At 42.7% G+C, this 20680-nt stretch overlaps 1 protein-coding gene across 1 annotated transcript; it reads right to left on the bottom strand.

Annotated features, from left to right (window-relative positions):
• Positions 1-862: 862 nt before the first annotated feature.
• Positions 863-7247, bottom strand: azi2 (5-azacytidine induced 2; the record flags this gene model as incomplete). The annotated part of the gene is made up of 8 exons (XM_080541022.1): positions 7126-7247; positions 5709-5928; positions 5386-5502; positions 4915-5014; positions 4541-4674; positions 4208-4269; positions 3362-3492; positions 863-1251 (listed from the first exon to the last, which is right to left on the bottom strand). Exons 2-8 carry the CDS (start codon positions 5919-5921, stop codon positions 863-865), a joined length of 1146 nt encoding a protein of 381 aa, XP_080397148.1. The 5' UTR covers positions 5922-5928; positions 7126-7247.
• Between the last annotated feature and the right edge of the window lie 13433 nt (positions 7248-20680).

Genomic DNA, 20680 nt, shown 5'->3' with positions numbered 1-20680 from the left:
TCAGCACAGGGATACAGTGTTTCTACAGATGTCAACTAGCATGTGTATGCCTCCTACCCCCCACACCCTCCAGGGCCTTTAAGCAGTGCAGTACTAGATAAGGGTTGTTCTTTGTATAATATAATATAATATAATATAACCCAAACTTTCACACTTCCTCAATATTCATTTCCCATAACAAGTAAACCAAAAAACAATATAAACTAGCCTTCAGTGTATATAATACAACCGACAGAGTATAATGTATAATATGTTTAGTTATCAGAGAGATTAGGAGGCAGGTGAAATGGATTGTACTCGGATTGGATGTGATAGATTAAACCAGTTGAGCTGTGTTTGGTACCACTAAGGGTGTATACTGTGTTTATATATGCCTGTTATATGCACAGACACAAACACATGATCCTCAATCCTAAACATCTCCTTTACATGATCGTGAAATGACCATGGGACTATATATACCTTTATACTTTACAACGGTAACATGTAAAGACTGACATTGGGGGGAAGGGGGGGCTACAATTTAAAGATGGGTATTATTCATCCAACTGTGGATTATCATTGAGCAAAGTGAATGGAGGCGGGTTTTTGAGCTCTAAGAGAGACATATGGAGGATACACACGTTCACACAAACAGAGCCCTTTGGGCTTATGAGAGTCTCTCCAACATCGTTCCCTCTTCAATCTATGATCATTCCTCTACCACAAGACCCCCCTGGGGAGTCATTAGTGTGTCTGGGGGAGTGAACCCAAGACGGTGGCCCGGCGGAGTAGTGGCCTGTTCCCCAGGTGGGAGGGTCCAGAGGAGGGGGTCTTAAGGCAGGTTGGGTGTTATGCGGCGGCTCCGGAGGGGGGGGCCACTTCAGTAGGGCTTGGCCCAGTCCCCGTTGGGGCTTTTGGGGCTGTTGGAGCCCTTGGAGGAGAGGCTACCCTGGCTCTCCCAGAAGAGGGCGTCGCTGGGCTTGGGGGGGCTGGGGAAGGACCAGGAGCTGTCGTCCAGGGAGGCCTGGTTCAGAGGAGGCGGAGGGAGGGGTACAGGGCTGCCCAGGGCGCCGGGGCCGTGGCTGGGCCAGGGGGTCTGCCAGCAGTCCTCCCTCAGCCCGTCCAATGCAGGGGGCCCTATGGGGGGGCAGGGGCGTCCGGAGCTGGAAGGGACTGGGGGGGCACTAGGGGGGCGAGGCACTGTTACTCGGACTGTTCGGTTGTTCTTCTCCACGTCATCCAAGCACTGGACCGGGACAGTTGAGGCAGCTAAGGGGAAGGGCGAAAAAAGGGAAGCAATCAGCTAAAGTTAAGACAGTCAGTTGCACTGAGAGGTGGACAGATTAAATAGCTCTCTGCTTCGACCAAACACCCGTCACACCAGTCTGCTCGTCAAGATCAGAGAACATGAATTTGGATATGGTGCCAATAAATCGTCAGTGACTGGTTAATAATCGACTCAATAATCAACTTTAGAGAGCTGCTGATTGGCTTGTTCAGGTTACGGTCAGGTTACCTTACCCCTTCTCAAAGCGAGTGAGCTGGACGGACGCCAATGATATAATAATGTGAAGTGTACCTTTATGGATATGGGGTAGTGGAGTTGGATGCTGAAAAGAAACAAGTGCATATGATGTGACTGTGACTCACAAACACAACAACATAACATGTAGACAAACACAGCAGAGCTTTAATACAGGTAGGGGCCTCTGTCTGAGGCACTCTGAACGTGGTGACGAAGAAGAGACGGACAGATGCTGAAGGTCCCAGAGGCTCCGGGGCTTAATTGGCTGCGTCCTGAAAGGAGAGACGGGGAGTGAGACATCACACCTCCTGACGTTCGTTCCCTATCGTCAAGTCTCTCCAGCCGCTGCTCAAACTTAGACGAGCCCCAGGAAGAACGCTGAGCCCTGATGAATGCGTTTATAGAGAGATGAGTCCCTCAGGAATACTGGAGGAGGCAAACTCTGCGACATGAACACAAGGCCTGCTCACAGCGCTCGGTGGTCTTGGAGGGAGATATTCAAGAGGAGATTTCCATAGACGATCATGCTATGCGAGAGCGCAAAGCTGTCAAACGTATCTTAGGGCCGCCAGTGCCCCCCAAGTACAGTTACCGCACCGATCAACACGTACGCTCTACACCGTGTACCCGACGTAGTGTCTCATGGAGGATGGAGACAGTCATCTAGGAGGGTTGCTGTGAGTATATTACTCACACTAAGCCTTCAACAAACAAGTCAAACACCATCACGCGTTCGCAGCCTGATCATGTGAAAATCTAATAAATAGTCAACATCAATCATACGAACACTGATACATAAACTACTCCCCCCCCCCCCCCTCACACACAAACAAACTGCTTCCTCAATATGCAGCACAAACACAGGCCTGAGATTACACATGCACACATCATTGGTTCTCGATCCAATCATCATCTTGAGCGGATAATAAAGTTTAAATGAGAGTTCCTCTCTCTCTCTTCCTCCCTCCCTCCAGCTCTGCCCTGAGAGTGTCTCCTGAGAGCTCCATTTGAATAAAAGTGATTCCGTAGTAAGGAGCTCAGAAGAATACAGATGCTCGGTATCTTTGAATAAATACATATCCCCCCACTCTCTCTTTCTTTCTCTTTCTCCCTCTCTCTATCAATCACCAACCGGCTCATCTAAGGCATTGGATTATATCACTGGAATGAATATACTTGCTATATTTCATTCTAATTTGCACCTCTAGTTCTTCTCTCTGTTACACAAAAGGAATAGTAACAAAGACAATATCTCCAGGGACGAACGTAGCAGCGAAGCAGGGATGTGGAGGGAAGTCATCAGAATATCGCGGAACATTTTAGTGCTATGGTAATAGACCGTGACATATCGTAGGCCGGCAGCATGAGAAGACGATAGAGAGCTACAGGAGTGGTTGGAATGGAGAGGGACCTGTATTGCGAACCTTTATTGAAACGTCTGTGCTCAGGGTCGCAAAATGCTTTACATATGTTGTCTGAAACAGGACGAGACTGTGTGACTGGTCTGTGTGGACTGAGGTCAGAGGTCACGCATAGATGAAGCGATGTGACAGAATGTTCCGGGTCCCCCCCCGTTCTCAAGAGTGAGACGTGTTGTAAGAGGTGTCAAAACACAGGGTGGGTTATCACTCAGACTGAAGAAGGAAAGATAGAGGAGGTTGGGGTGAGAACAGCAGACACACTTATTAACACTAAATAATAAAGACAGTATTAAGTGTTCTTGAGCATTGAATTATTCATTGGGCACATGTGATGTGTGTGTGTGTGTGTGTGTGTGTGTGTGTGTGTGTGTGTGTGTGTGTGTGCGTGCGTGTGTGTACACTGCCACCCTCTCCATCATGTGGCAGGACTCACCTTGTCTGTTGGCCGTGAGCAGGGATTTGTCTCGAAGCCTCTTAACAAGATCCGTTTGGAGATTCAACACTGAATGTAAACAGGATATCTCAGTGCACAGGTCCGCATAGGTCTGCTGCATGGTCTTTGCCCTGCGAACAACACGTAATGTGAGAAAAATGATCTTTATACAGTCTACTCATTAGACCTTCTTACAAGTGTATCACAACATAACATAACACGTAATGATTTCAATTAACAGATTCAGAGGAAAATAACAGATACATATCTAGTGTCAATGTTTTTCCTGCGAACAATCTGACACTGAATTTCTCTGTTCAATTTTCTGGATGGAGGCTCTTAACAAATAAAAAAGTGGTGTAAAACACACCGTTACACTGACAACACCTTACTTGCATTTCTATCTCTAAGGACAGATAGTCATTTTCAAGTACCGGTAACAGAAACTTTGAATTTGCAGTGCCGACTAGTGGACGAAGGGAGCATTCTTTTATTCTATTCTATTCATGTTCAAAAAAAGAAGACTCTATCTTTAGAAACATGAGACACGTTTTTTCCCCCAGCTACAGAGTAATACATTTACCAGTAATATGCTTGAGATATTCTAGAATCATTTAAATCTGAAGTGATATGATACAAGTGGCAGGTAAGTGTTTAGTTAAGCGCCATCAAGTCTGTCAAATGAAATGCATACAGCCGAAATGTACACAACGCGTTGGCACCCCCTGGTGGCTGATCATCCCATCGACACTCCATTATACCAGATATTAGGGAGCATATAGAAATTTAGCAAAGTCTTCCTGGACACTAACTGAAGCATTTTTGCCAGGAGATTGAAGAACACACCTGGTGTTTGACTCCATGTTCTGATTCACATCACATTCTGGTCCAGTGTTAGCAGTGGGATCCTATGGGGAAAAAAAGGCAATTTTGTTTCAAAGGGGAAGACCATGGTAACAAATGAAACACTGAGACACAAAAAAAAAAACAGATATGCATATCCTTAACTTCTTTACCAATGCTGGGACAAAAAAAGAGTGATCAAAAATTAAGAAAAGCCTGCACAGAGAATCTGCTGCTCCCGGCAATAGATTCCATGTATTGGCTTTTTCGTCATTAAATTACAAAATCTAAAATGTCCCTTTTTGACAGATGGACAGACACGCAGCTGTGTCTTACCCCAGAATGCTCCTGCAGTCTACTGTTCTCCAGCTGCATCTTCTCCAGCTCCTCCTGCAGAGTGTGGATCTTCAGCTCACTGTTCTCCCTGTCCACCTGCCAGTAATCCTGCGTGTTGTTCAGACTCTTCATCACTGAGAGGGAGAGAGGGGGGGAGAGAGAGAATATAAACATCTCACGTTTCTCATGTAAGTCACTAGAGAAGATCTCCTATCGATTGTTTCACAAGCTAAGTGTGGATGGAGTCCTGCTCTACCGACGCTTCGATGGGAGACAGATTACAGGATAGAAACGATGGCTCCTAACCATAGCATGTACCCTCATTGAGTTTTGGGTGAGGGATAGGGACATTCATCATGACCATGCCACTGTACCTTGGCTAGTCTCCATCTCTGTCCTGAGCTGAAGCAGCTCCAACTCTTTGGCCTGCAGCTGCTCCGTCAACAGCTTCTCTGATTCACTCTTCTCTTTTTTCTGAGAGAGAGAGAGAGAGAGAGAGAGAGAGAGAGAGAGAGAGAGAGAGAGGGAGAGAGAGAGAGAGAGAGAGAGAGAGAGAGACAGAGAGAGAGAGAGAGAGAGAGAGAGAGAGGCACAAGTCAATGAGCCTGGTTAAGTATAGGCAGACAGTCCGGTCTGTGCTGATATCGCATCTTAGACATGCACCCGAATCAATATTTTCCTTTGTGTTTATGAAGGACTGTAGATGAGGTTATGACTATGGTGTAAGGTTATTGCCGTGCCATAAAATACACTGCATATGAGAAAGCGGAACCGATTACAGATAACATTGCGTCAGTTAGTCATGATGTGATGATGATTTGACAGGCTCAGTTGGATCTCGGTACCAGTTTATTCAGCTCCAACTGTAGGTCCTCCTTCTCGATGTAGATGCCTCGGTAAGCACTGAAGGCCTTGTTCACATACTGGGGTCCCTCTGAAGATGGCGCCTCTGGCCTGAAAAGCTAGTGGTACAAAGGAACAGATGTTATCACAAAAGTACTTTGGCGATAAGATCGGCACAAAACATTCCCCGTACCTCAATGATAAGTAAGTAGAGTTCTTCTGAGATTTTTTTTATTTTTTTCTTTTCTTTTCTGCAGAGCCATTTTATAATAGATTTGGGAACACGGTTTATCTTTTGAGTAGAACGTCAAACCCTAACTCCTACCTTATCCTCCAGCTGCTTGACCCTCTTTCTGAGCAGGGTGTTCTCTCTCTCTGTGTCCCTCAGCCTCTTCTTAATGTCCTCATAGGCAGTGACAAGGGCGAAGTGGGAGGCCACTGATTCATCCCCGGCACACACAGACACAGGGCTCTCCCCTGTGTACGCAGTCTCGTGCTTCAGGATGCAGATGTCATCCTCTACCGCCAGGGGCTCCATGCCAGGCCTAGAGGACAGTAGAGCAAGAAGGGCTTCTCAGTCACAAAACACAGAGACAAGAGAAAGACAAAGACGACCATGAGTGTACATTTAGGGTCGGATGGGTGTGTGTGGATTGATTGACTTTCATCTCACATACAGCATACTGTATTAGGAACGGGTGATTGTGTTCTACCTAGATAAACCTAAAAATGTAAATACCAGGGAGAGCAATACATTGGGTCACGCATTTGTATCACACTGCACTACAAGTATTAAGTTACTGTGAGTGGGGAATATTCTTCGCCAACATTTGTGCGTTTCTATGATGACATCGGTTGTCAGAACCGAAAGTCAAGCCTGGGAGCCCAGAGCCAACCTCTGGTATTACTGGCCATGTACAGGGTGGTATTCCATCAACGTTGCTTAAGGAAAATCCAGGCTTAATTTTTTTTATAAATCTCGCGAGACGTATCATAAACCCGGATTTTTAAAAAAATTTAAATCTCGCGAAATGTATATAAAAAAGCCTGGATTTTCCTTTAGCAACGTTGATCGAGTACCCCCTGGAATGCAGTCACCACAAGAACGAAAGTAAGAGATCAAAGACAACTTGTTGCTCCAAGCGAAATCGAAACCATGATGCAAGTCACTGCACTAGTCCGGAAGATGTCTAGAAACATTCACACGTATTCCTACTTACTCGATCTAATACTATAGGCCATAGTTAGAAAGACATCGACATGACAGCAACCAATGTAAACAAAATCTATCAAAAAAAAAATGACCATGATGACTGAGTCGAATTGTACAAGTCTCAGTCTGTGCTTTAAAGAGCATTAATAAACACACACGATTAAGATGTTACCGATGTATTGTTGCTATTGCTAGTAAGTTTGTTGTTCAAATATGATATTTAAAATAATTATATTAGCTAACTAACACGGAGGAAATATCAGCAATAGAATCGAAGGACACCATCCTGGACCTTAGCTTATTGTCTGACACCAGGACAGGCCACGTTCAACTATCTGGTGGATAACAAAGGGACAGAAACACAGAAACACAGCTCTGTCTAGACAACTAACTAACCTGCTGTGACACGACTGACAGTTGGTTCAGCTAACTAACCCTTACTAACCCTTAGTAACTATCAACGATACAGAGATACAGACAGGCCAGCTGATGTCAGGATCAACTTTGACAGAGCTAGCCGTTAGCCTACCTGATAGATATGTTGTTTTCGAGGATATCACGTCGTGAATGCACTGCACATGGTTTGAAATAAATTGCACTGTTATGCCAGAAATATGTTATGTTATGGGTCGTAATGTCTTTCTTGGCGATAACAAGACATTTGTCATCAAGGAAATGTAGCTTCTTCTTCCACCGTGTCTATCATCAGCAAATGTGAAACAACACAAATGGCACATAAAAAAACTTCCGGGGTCACCCAACTGATTTTCAAAATAAAAGTCCCTATAATTTTAATACACCGTTTTACACCGATTAAAAGTACTTCTTTTTTATTTTTATTTTTTTTACCAGGATTTCATGAGTAAACAGGGGTGCAAATTGTTGATGGCCCAAACTGAGACATCACAGGGATCATACTTTATGTTTAGTTTATTCTGGAAGAATCATAGATATTCAAAAAGGTGAGCTTTGTCCTCAGTGGCTACTAAGTGGTAACTGCAAACTGAGGTATAACAATACAATAATCTATCATTCACAATAAACAAACATATTCATTCTTCTTACAAAATATCTTATTGTAACGTTACTTACCGGTAATCTAATTCCCAAATGTACAACGTTACTCTCTAATTCCCATATTCCCAAATCACAATACACAAATCTCCTATCATTACTACAACTGATTCTCCTTTCTCCATCCATACATCTCTATAAAGTACAGTGAAAATAATAATCCACATTCATGAGGGAAAGATAGATCAGTGTTATAGTCCAGTCAATCTGTGATTTAACCCAGGGGAAATTGCAATAGTAATCATTCAAGTTTTTTGGTGATCCCTAGGGACAACCAAATAACATATTAAAAGTCTTAGTCTTAATATTTATTGGATCAAGGTAAATTCAGGGGTCGAAAATGTGGGTTTTTGTGCCAGGCGCAACACAGCCAGTTAATAGGATAACATTTTTTAACTAATAGATATCACCATGAAACTTCCCCAGTTAATCACTTACATTAAGACTACTATTTTTTGTATTACACGTTTTCTGAAATATTATGTTTAAATATGCAAATTAGACATTATCTAATGAAATATGTGCTAATTTGCATAACATTCAAGATCAGAAATCTGAACATTGGATAAAGCCAGGTTAAAATTTCTTGTTTCATCTTGTTGTCATATTAGAGTCAAGGTCCTCTATAACAGGGAATTTGGATAACTCTTTTTATCACTCCATAAATCTGAAAATGCTGTCAACAGCCATAAAAAGTAAGCTTTGCCATGTTTTTAGGAGTAAATGTTACATAAATCAGGCTATGAATGATATATTAACAAACACCTCTATAGCATACCTCGGAATGTAGATAGGAATACAACTGGAAAGTTTGGTGTATGTAAGTGCTACTGAAGTGGAGATTTCTGGCTCAGAGTATGAGAAAAAACTATTTTTGAGAAAACGGCCATTACCCACAATTATATTTTTATTTTATTCAAACAAAGTCAATCAAATTAGTTTACAACACATTTATTATCATTGACATTTCGGAACATAGAGAAATGTTAATGTTTTTCTATGAAAACCATGTTGCACAATGCATCATACAGATTAAACCCTTCAATGAGAAATAAACCACATATAGTTAGATATTTACTCTAAATATATATTATCGAGCTAGCTAGCTTCCTAATTGGGATAAAAGTAGTTATTCAGCTAGAATATTTTTAATGACATTTTACAACTGTATTTACAGACAAGGATAAGTACAAATTAAAAGTTAAAAGGTTCAAACAAAGTACAGTACATATGAAGTGACTTGTGTAGATGAGGTGGAAATCCCGAAATGGGTTTATTTAGAAACCGTAACGTTCTTTACAGCAAATACTTACTGGCTATAATGTTTATGCAGTTGTCCAAGTTATAATATGACTACATAATACATGGTTATTAAACAGGATTTTCTCTATCTTTCTTTGTGCAGAAGCGATGGAGGGAAGACACAAATCAAATGCAGGACTCAAAGCGTGCTCTGAAACTCATTATTGAATTTAGCATCCAGTACATTTTAATCCAATGTTGCTTTCTCTTTATCTAGTTTATGATCTCTTTATCCATTTCCACAAGGCTTTAAAGGATAAATCATAATGTATATATACTTGACATAAACCTATAAACCTATTAAAAACTTTATAAATACAATATTAAACAATTTTAGACCAAGCTTGAAATATGCCTTTACTGTAGGCCTACATGTAACCTTCACTCCATGTCCTCATCCCAATGTTGTGCCGACATATTCGCGCACACACCTCTGCATTCTGAACAGGCTACAGAGCAATCAGGTCCTTGACGACGGCATTTGCAGCGCATAGTGCCACAACCTGACTTGCAATTACAGCGCACAAGCTCCAACAAGTATTGAGGAGCAGGGTCCTGGTCGGAATGGATGGGAATGAGGCATGAGTCTTGGATCCTCCAGCCCCATTCCTCTGGTGGTAGCGAGTTTCCCATCCATTCCTGAACCTGATGGTACACTCTGAAGCTGTGAAGCATGGCAGACGACGATGTTGGCGGCAAGTTGCGAGGGTGGATAGCCGTTTTGCTGTCAGTCACTTTAGTATAAAAACTTTTCAGCCTGAGGTCATTGAATTTGAGAGAATCCATTTCTGCTCCTTTGTAGATTAGTGTGTATCATTGCCCTTTCCCCTGCAGCAGCAATGTCATCCTTGGTAGCAGATTGTTTTTGAAAAATGCTGGCCTGTACTCTGAATGAGTCGCTTTCTCTAACCAGACCCAGAGATACCCCTTTCCCAACCCCAAAGAGTCTGGATGTTTTTGGCATGCGCGAATAAGACGTTGTTGCTAACGTCTTCACACAACACATCTCTTGCTTGCCCAATGTTCAAAAACCTGTAACTTGATGAAGACGACTTCTTGGGCTCAGACATGAAGTCCAGTTCTCCTGGCTGATAATGGTGTAACAGAAGAATGAGGAGGTCGTGTCGTCTCCAACTAGGACAGTTCGATGTTTCAATGCTGCTGTGTCACTGCAGTTTGAACTATGAGCACATCGGCGTCTCCCTGAGCATTGTGAATGTCAAACCCTGCAAGTGTTAGTCCCTCCCCCAACAGGTTTATGAAACGTTGTTTGTTCTCATTGTTTGACAGAAATTCATCCTGGGTTGGGCCTTTTCTTTTGTTAGGTTGACTGGACTATTAGCGACATAACGAGGAGAGCCGCTGGGCTCGAGCCTCGTCCGTTCTACACATGCTGGCTGCGTTCGTAAATTCGCTGTGGAAATCTGATCAGCACTGATGGAATGCCTCTTGTCCAATCAAATTACTCAGAGCGATTTTACGAACGCAGCCGCTGTAGAAACGGTATGAACGCGCGCGACACCTGCTGGTGCCTGACGTGTCCGACGTCACTGCGAGAGTAGTGTAGGCTCGTTCTCTCACAAGCTTCGTCGACGGTGAGTCGTTGTTTGTAGCTAGTAGCCAGATATTATTACATGTAGGCTAACTAGTAGCCAGATGTTATTAACTAGTTTATAATATAACTATAATAATATTATTACATGTATCTAGCTAGCAAAGTTGCGAGACCACTTGGTTGAAATGCCTGGGCCTTTCAGGCTAGCGGCGACAGCGTTCCGAACGCTATTGTTCTGAAAGCCCGCCAACTGGCCAGCCAAGCTATCTATAAATGTCGACTTTTTTTTACATTTATACATCTGTTATAAGGTGTTATCATGCTTTTTATATGGTGTTATAAAAGGTCCTGTGACACTTCTTATCTCTTTGCCTTTGCCACCCTTGCCTGTAGCTAATGTGTTATTAGGGAAATATGTAGCTAGCATATTTGTAGGGCAGGACAACGGTTGAAGGCTTTAGCTATATGAATTATAATTTGTTTATAGTTTGTAGTGTTTTCTCCAATGTTAGTGAATAAGGAGAGAGAGTGAGAGAGCAATAGAGAGAGATAGAGATGTCATGCTGGACCAGAAAACACTTGTGAGTCAGATCAAGATGATAAAACTTCAGTATTACAAGATATGTGTCTCTTTTTGGCAGATAACCCAGTTCAGAAGATAAACACAATTATATAAATATGAATCTCCCTGACCTGAATGGCAATGAGAATGAGTTATCCTACCACATGGACAAGACATGGGTGCAGTGTGAGTCAACCAGCTGCCTGAAGTGGAGGATGGTACCCAAGGTTAACGATGGAGGGGCTGAGTTGGACCTCGACGGACCTTGGCACTGCCACATGAACCCAGACCCACTCTTTAGCCACTGTAGCATGCCGCAGGCCCCTTTCCCTGATAACTCACAGTTCAAGAAACTCGTGAAGGTAGTGTACTCCACCATGCCTGCTGGGAGCTTGGTCCTGGTGAAAGCATACATGTGGCCATGGTATGTTGATGAGAGATTAGGTCTATGTGTGTCAGAAATACTGTTCATAGCCTGAATAGGCCTATGCAGTATGTAGTATGAGATAAATGGCATTGTTCCTCTACAGGTGGCCAGCCATCCTGAGTGCAGACCCAGAATCTGGGGAATATGTGATGAAAGACAGAGAAGGGGATCTGGAAAAGTACCATGTTGAGTTTCTGGGGAAACCTCACACAAGATACTGGGCTACAGTGAAGAACGTAGAGCTCTACCATACTACTTTGTTGACTAAACAAGTATATATCTCCAGTGACGATGATGATGATGATGATGATACAAAATTATTGTAAAGATTAACATTCAGTATACACGGTGAGACATGTTATCTCAAGGGTTTTGAAAACATTGTGTATCTTCTCCAATGTAGCCCAAAGGCCTGGGAGGAAAGAAGGACTTCAGGAAGTCCTATGAGGTGGCTATAATGGAAGCAGCAAAGATCAGTGATATGGAATGTGAGGACAGGCTACTGATTTGCCACTTCAAGCCTGAGAGAACGTAAGTCCAAATAACTGCAGTCAATTAAACCAGAGAAACTTTACTTGTGACTTTCAGTGTTTTTTTGCCTCAAGAAACTCATATATGGATGTTTGTAAATCCCTGACACATACAGTATTGTTATGGTTTTAGTGTTTTTTAGGCTGTCCATGTTCAGTGTCCAACAGGTTATCTTATCTAACACCTATCGACCTGTGTGTTGTGTCCATGACATGCTGTGTTTAATGTGTCAGTGCAGTGCCCTATCAAGAGAGCCAGACATTGAGAATGAAGAGAGACAGTGAGAAGATGTTACGGCAGTGTACTTCAAGACAGCCAGGGAAAGGTTTGTGTTTGACTAGGCCTAACTATCTCCTTAGGGCTTTGATACAGTAAAATCGTGTAAATCTTGTATCTAACTTTTAGGTTGATAAAAAAATGCTATAAGCCGGCTTACTCTGTCTTATCGCACTCTCATTGAGAATGTTACTCTTTCACTGAATCTGCTTGTGTGGCTGAGTATTGCTTGGTTTGGCTCTGTGAGATAATTTCAATATCAACTGGAAGACAATCCTCTATGAGAGTTAACTGATTGAATACCAAATGTTCCACTGTAGTCTATATCTCATCCTAGCACTAATATATGTGCTTCACCGTGTTGTTGTTTGTCTTGGACAGGTCAGCCAGGCAGCATAGAGGAGAGAGGTGACATGTTGATCATCGAGGGCTTCAGATTTAAGAGTGCTATGTGTAAGGAGGACTTGATGCTGTTCAGTTAACTTCACAGCTTTGTGACAAGGGGATTCAGAGAGTAACCAAGGCATTCACAGAATCTCTGTTGTCTATCATTTGTTATACCGGTAGGTTGTTGTTTTACATGTTAGTGTTCTGCAACAAAGCTGTGTTTTTGTTCTGTTTCTGAAATACTGTGTTTCAAAGTTCAGAGAATAAAATAATTAAAGTGAGACCCATTGGCCTGATTTCCCTAACCTAGTATGTATCATGTATATTTACAATGTATCATGTAAAAATGATGTGCTCTCTCCCTTATTCTGATTTGGTCAGCAGAATTTCAGGGTATTTGGCTGCTGGTTTTATTATTTTATATTATGTTGCAGTTATTATGATGATCAGAGAGGAAGGATAATGACTGACCAGAGTTTTCACACGTTATATGGAGGTGATTAATGAGGGGGGGGGGGGGGTGCTCAAATTGTGATTCTCATAAAGCTACTCACAAACACAAGTACTGTGTGTACTCACACTGAGGACATTCCAATGTTGTACAGAACAGACAAGACATGTTAAGTGTTTGCACCAGTGCATAATCTACATAACCCATTCCAGTACATGGCCATGTGTCTCACACACATGCTGAATGTTCATGTGTGTGGCTGCATCAATGTAGTCCCCACAGCACAGTTCGTTCATCAGCTGTCAGACATGGTGTTGGGTATACAAACAACACAACAATACAGTAAAAGGTGCTTAGTGCAGGTTGTAAATAAGTAGGGATGCTCCGATCTGGATTTTTGGGGCCGATACCGATCACCGATATTTTTCCTCAAGATCAACCCATCAGTGGCGGCTGGTGCTAAACATTTTGGGTGGGGCACAGGTTATGGGGGCATGCTCCACGGGGAAGAATATCAACTTTAAAATCTGGATTTACAGTCGATTTTAGCATGAGAATAGCTCTACCCCCCTGTACAGACCTCTTCATCCCCTCTACCCCCCTGTACAGACCTCTTCATCCCCTCTACCCCCCTGTACAGACCTCTTCATCCCCCCTACCCACCTCTACAGACCTCTTCATCCCCCCTACCCACCTCTACAGACCTCTTCATCCCCCCTACCCACCTCTACATACCTCCTCATCCCCCCTACCCCCCTGTACAGACCTCTCCATCCCCTCTACCCCCCCTGTACAGACCTCTCCATCCCCTCTACCCCCCTGTACAGACCTCTTCATCCCCTCTACCCCCCTGTACAGACCTCTTTATCCCCTCTACCCCCCTGTACAGACCTCTTCATCCCCCCTACCCCCCTGTACAGACCTCTTCATCCCCTCTAGTGAGTGTGTGAGTGTGAGTGTGTGTGTGTGTGTGTGTGTGTGTGTGTGTGTGTGTGTGTGTGTGTGTGTGTGCGTGCGTGTGTGCGTGTGTGTGTGTGTGTGTGTGTGTGTGTGTGTGTGCGTGTGCTGAATACATAAACAAACAAGCTAAAAGACGACAATAGAAAACGTACCATGCTGACGATATTACTAAATGTTTGAAGTAGCTTTTATCTTAGCTGACTCTCTTACCTTCAGGTCGAGTTTGTGTATTCTGGCTTCGCAAAACACCAACAGTAGCAGCCTAACAGCCGCGGAGATTGCGCGGAGATTGCGCGGAGATTGCGACCACAAACGAAGTTTGACTTCGGTAATAGGTCCAGTTGTAATATCCTCAAGCAGGGGAGGCTGGCTCCCCACCAAAGGGAGAAGAGAGAGATTTTTTTTCTATGACTTCTAGACAGTGTTGCTTCTGAATATCATAGTCCAATCAGCTAGTGTTCTGTGGCGTATATCATAGTCCAATCAGCTAGTGTTCTGTGGAGTATGTTCCAATCAGCTTCAAGTCCCGCCCCTTTCGGTGCATGTCCCAAAACCCCATAGACAATTGACCGAATGGCCTGAAGTTACCAAAATAGATTTTACATGCAAGTCTACGAGAACAGCCTAGTGCAACTTCGAGTAGACTGAAAGTTGCCCCGAAAGGGGCGGGACTTGAAGCTGATTGGAACATACTCCACAGAACACTAGCTGATTGGACTATGATATACTCCACAGAACACTAGCTGATTGGACTATGATATTCAGAAGCAACACTGTCTAGAAGTCATAGAAAAAAAATCTCTCTCTTCTCCCTTTGGTGGGGCATTGCCCAATTGCACCTAATGAACCAGCCTCCCCTGCAACCCATACCGATACCGATACCGATTTTTTTAAAAATACATAACTGTAGGCCTACTGACTGGATAGCCTACATATTTTTTGCTTTTTAGACAAAAGTTTTGATCCATTAGGCACCAAGCAAACGCAGACCCATTTTTATGGCATAGTAAAAGTCTGGCCTATCACCCAGTTAGGGCCTGAAGCCCAAGTCAGTGATATGGCTGTATAAAAGACATCATAAACGTGGCCTTCATGGTTTACATACTGTTACATCCTCCTATGTTTTCTGTTCAGTTATCTGTCTTCCCCAGGGAAAAAAAAAAAAAAAAAGATCGGTTTTTGCGATCGGCCATTTTTGCCGATCACCGATCGAGTCATTTGGAGTGAAATCGGCCGATTTAAATCTGTGGCCGATAAATCGGAGCATCCCTATAAATAAGTGCCAAGTGCAGTGCGCATGGTTCAGCTGTTCAGCAACCTAACTGCCTGTTAGTATTGTGTACTAGTATATTGTGCATTGTATTGTGCAGCTACCGGGTCAAACCCACATAGAAAAGAACAGGTACTTGTTAAAAGCACAGGCGAAGTCATTCAATTTCTCATGAGCTAGCTCTCCGTGGGCACTGTCAGGAGAATGAGGAGGAGGCAGGTCTTTTAATTAGGCTGTTTGATTACACTGTTCAAAAAGATACCAAACTCGCAGAAATTGCTAAATGCATCCCTGAAATAGACAACAAAATGTAATTCAAAACAAAATAATTGAAACCCTTGCCAAAATGGTTTTAAAAGATATACTGTGTATGAGGAAGCTGACTCTCCCCGACTTTGCATTAAAAGTGATGGCACCAGGGATCGCTGTAACAACGAGAATTTATCAATAATAATAAGATTTGTCCACAACTCATCCCAGAAGAACATTTAATTGGCTTGCTTGACTTGAGTCTAGTGTATCAGTGTTGACTTGACTTTAGTGTATCAGTGTTATGATGGTGCTTCAGTGATGTCTGGGGTGAGAGACAGTGTGCAGACTTTGCTACCACAAAAAGTAGGAAAGGAAGGAAGTTCTGTAAAGATTCTTCTGTTGAAGGTTAGTTCGTTCTTTGAATGGTCAAATTCATTGAATGCAGTATGTCACTTTGACTTTATGTTGCAGACAGGTACAATACACCCACACTCAGAAGGCTAGTAGAGATTCATTGGACCAATCATCATGATGTGACCATGCCCATTGTTGACAATGATCATGAGTCTGATGAAGTCTTGTTTGTCTGAGGTAGCAGACGATGACAGTCCTTTTGAACCCAGTAGAGAGGCGTGTCGTGTGGTCTTTTGACACAGCTAAACAGACACAACTTCTTTGATTGTAAACATGGTGTTGGGTGGGGGAGGGACAAGGGAGGACTTTTTTCCTGGTCCAGAATGAAATAATATGGAATTTCCCTTTCTTTCTCTCTCTCTCTCTCCCTCTCTAATTGTTCACTATTGCAGATGGTGCACACATTAGATTGAGAGGCTTTTAGAAAAGCTCTAGAATGCTCGTGCTCAATTATGGCCACCTGCCGTTAATTGTTTGACCTCTAGGTGTAAAACTTCAGGGGAATGTGCCGCCATATCTTTCATAGTTTAATTACGCTGGGATTTTTACCTTGTGGGGTTTTCTGTTGCACGGTTTGCTCCCGTCATAAAATGTGAATTGTGAGGATCTCCCATACTGTGCTCAGTGAAATGACCTCGCCGGTTTTGAACAGGAAGAAAGCCGGCTGGTAATTGGTTCCACGACAGTTGAATAACCTCTGACCCACAAGTGCTGTTTGAAGCCAAATGTGCTGGATGTGAGCAAATGTTTCCACACTGAAAGTTGTCGAGTTGCCTAATTGTATAACTATGCAGGCTTTCACACAGTTAGAGTAGGCCATATTGTATGAAATGTCACTCACTCTGCCTTTCCCTGGAAAATCTCCTTCTTTCAGTTGCAAAGGAAGAGCTTTTTTTTCTACTCTCATGAGCAAAATATGCCTCAGCAATAATATTAGTGATTTTTAGCTGACTACTACTTGTTGCTATTCTCTCTCCGTGAGAAGAAGCGGTTCTGATAGTGATTCTACAGTTAGGTGAGTTAACTACCCTTACTCCAGCCCTAACCCAAGCTCCAGCTGTAACCTCCAAGCACTCAACCCTAAAATCTTAGAAGAAAAAAAGAGAATGTTTTAGAAACCTTTTGTGTTCCGTGTAGAACCCCTCTGTGGAAAGTATAACATGGCACCCAAAATAGTCAGGGAAATATAAAAAAATATAGGAACAAATTCCTTACCAAGAAATTTCTTCACCAATGTGTTTGTAAAGGTGTCCAATAACACATACACATATTTAAATTCAACTCCCATAGGAAAACTCGTGACAGCTGCTGAAAGTTCATTAAAACATTAAGACAATACTTTTTGGTATTACAAGTTTTCTGAAACTGTTATGTTTAAATATGCAAACGAGGCACTGTCTAATTAAATATGCACTAATCTGCATAACATTCAAGAACAGAAATATGAACATTGCATAAAGCCAGGTTAAAAAATATTGTTTCATCTTGTTGACATATTAGAGTCAAGAGCTTTTACACAGGGGATTTGGGATATCTCTTTTTATCACTCCATAAATCACAAAATACTGTCAACAGCCATAAAAAGTAAATATTCTGCATGTTTTTAGGAATAAAATGTTACATACATAAGGCTATGAATGATATATTAACAAACCCCTCTGTAAAAGCCTTCAGAATATAGATAGGAATAAAACTGGATGGTTTGGTGTATGTAAGTGCTACTGAAGTGGAGATTTCTGGCTCAGAGTATGAGAAAAAAAATCATTTTGAGAAAACGGCCTTGATAATTGGTGAATTTAGGAGAATATACAGACGTACATAGACAAACTAGTAAAATAAACACCTAAATGTGTATTTTGGACGTCTTCTTTCCACTAGTGTGAAAGAAGACATGTTATGGAAGCAAAATAGCCCAAAATCTCAAAATTGACCAATGCATGAAAAAACTATGTTTTTGCCTGCCGTGTCTCACCTCTCACCTAGTCAAACTAGTGGTTTTATCATGATTCTGAATCGATTGCAAGCATTTCTTTTGTACTAAAAACACTCCCTTGGCGGTAAAAAGGCCATGTCCACTTTTACATGTAAATTACAAAGTAGCTTTATTAGTGTATTTCAATATCTCGAATATTAGTTAGAAAACAATACTGATCCACAATGTCAAATGCTTCATGAGTCAAGGTCTGAGTCTTCTCCAGACTACCGTCATGAATACAATTATTGCATGTAATGCCGTTACAATTCCCACATGCTGAGATACACTTGACGCCATTCTTCTTGCAGCTGCACCGCTGGTTGCTTCTCCATTACAATTACAGCCTGTGAACCGGAGTCGCTCCTCAGGAGCCATGGGGTCTAGTGTTGAACTGGCTCATAACCATGAACCCCTACCATCCATCCATAGTCACTGGGGTCCAGGGCTGGACTGGCCATCTGGCATACGGTAGTTTTGGGCCGAGCCGGCCTGCATTTAAATTTTTTTTTATTTTTTTTTACCAGCCGAAAGCTACCATCGAACGGCCCATAAATCGAAAGCTACCATCGAACGGCCCATACATCGAAAGCTACCATCGAACGGCCCATAAATCGGGGACAGCGGCCCATTGGTCAATTTCCTATACAGACACTGGGCTGGCCAGACCTCCGTCTCAGTTTCGCGGTAGTTTTGGGCCGAGCAAAGTCAAGTATGGAGATTGTGTACCCCATGGCCACCACCGCCAGTCAAGAGTGAGTGAGTACACTGGTCTACTTGCACTGGTACCATTGCTTACTGCATGTAGTCGTCTTTGTAGTGGTTTGGGGGAATACTACAGTTTGTCATATGACTGTACAGCACAGTATATAAGACGAGTATATAAGGCAAGTATTTTTGTGCTGGTGGGTGTGGTCCGACCGATTGGGGTGGGCCTGTCTGGGCCAAAAATGCCAGGGCCTAATTTTTGTCCCAGTCCAGCCCTGCTTGGGTCCAGAGACATGCTCTGCAGCAGCATCCAGTCCCAGGTTTGGAGATAGGCACGGAGACAATGCTGTGCAGCTGCACCCTCTGTTGGAGGTAGAGTGTCTGGTTTGATCATCCCGGTCGCCGTCTTCCGTGAGAACATGTTGTATTGAATTGCACCCAAAGTAGTACCTGGTAAATGTGCTGGAGAATCGCGATACCAGCCCTGATTACCACGTCCTTAGTAGCATGTACGTCAAGGAAGATGTCCATGTGTTCATCAATGTCCCCTGCACAAAACCTGTTAAATAGCGTCGTTTTCCCATGGCCTCCGATTGCAGAAACCGTACCACTGTCACTTCACAACTGGTGAAGGCGTGACAAAAGAGCAGGTAAGAGCCCTTCGATGTGGTTAAGAAAAGTGGATGGTTGGTGCTTGAGCTATGGTGCACCAGCATTACCAGCATGCCCGCACCTGAATATAGAACAAGATATGTGCAAAGCATCTTGAAGTTAACAATGCTAATACTCGAATTTTGTCAGCAATCTCCTGCCAAGTTCGAAGTTCTCATGTAAAATATTCTTGCAGTATCTTGCTGTGGTGAATGTTGTTATTTGATATGTGTGGACTGGAGTCTATTGTGTCTGTCCATGATCCACACAGGAGAGGGTTGCAAATGGCTTGAGAATGTCTGGCACATACCACTCACTTGCTGTAAATTCCAAACAACTACAACAGTTACCAGTGAATAATAAGTAGTTACCATGGCAAGTACGTGAATAAATAAACTAATAAAGCTACTTTTTAATTTACATGCACCCAGCCATATATATATATATATAAAAAAAAAAAAAGGGTTTGCGATAAGCGGGAAAGGTGGGAGTGGCCGTTTTTTCCACCAAGGAGTGGTTTTAGTGCAAAATAAATGCTTGTAATCGATTCAGAATCATGAAAACACCCTAGTTTGACCCCTCACAAGGTACTTAAGGCAGAAATAAAACATTTAAAATGTTGACACAGATAAGGATCTGGGTACCCCAACTTTCAGCAGCTGTCACAGGTTTTCCTATGGGAGTTGAATTTAAATCTTTTTATATGTGTTATTAGACACCTTTACAAACACATAGGTGAAGAAAATTCTTGGTACGGAATTTATTCCAAGATTGGCAAATATCTGATAATATTCCCTGACTAAAAGGGTTCTTTCAAGGGTTCCCTTGCCTCTTTCTCTAACAGTGTAGATGAATCATGTATTTCAATAGAATCCCACGACCAGGAGGATACAGTGGAGGGGTGTGCCTCTGTGTTGTGTTGTTACCCATCAGAATGACAGTCAGGATTCCTGTCCTCCTCTACAGTGGCTTTTTTCCTTCTTGTCACTTCAAAACACAACTTTCTTTCTCTGGCTCCCCCAGGCAGCTCCAACACAGCCATGTCACTTTGTCATGCCAACCTACCAGGCGGCCATTACGACCGCGTGTAACCTGTGTCATTTGTACTCCCATTACCAAGTGGCATGTGCTCATTAGTGTGAATTAACGTTACCCCCACGTCTTCAGTATTAATAATGTAAATATATCTCCTTCTCGTAGAGGCCCAAGCAGTAAGAGAGTGAGCGAGGGGGGTAACTGTGAGCCAAGCTGTTACTGTATGTAGATGAAGGGTGATTTGGGATGATGTGTTA

This window comes from Nansenia antarctica, assembly GCF_963989245.1.
Source record: "Nansenia antarctica genome assembly, chromosome: 10".
Taxonomy (NCBI): domain Eukaryota; kingdom Metazoa; phylum Chordata; class Actinopteri; order Argentiniformes; family Microstomatidae; genus Nansenia; species Nansenia antarctica.
This window is presented reverse-complemented; position numbering and strand designations above follow the sequence as displayed.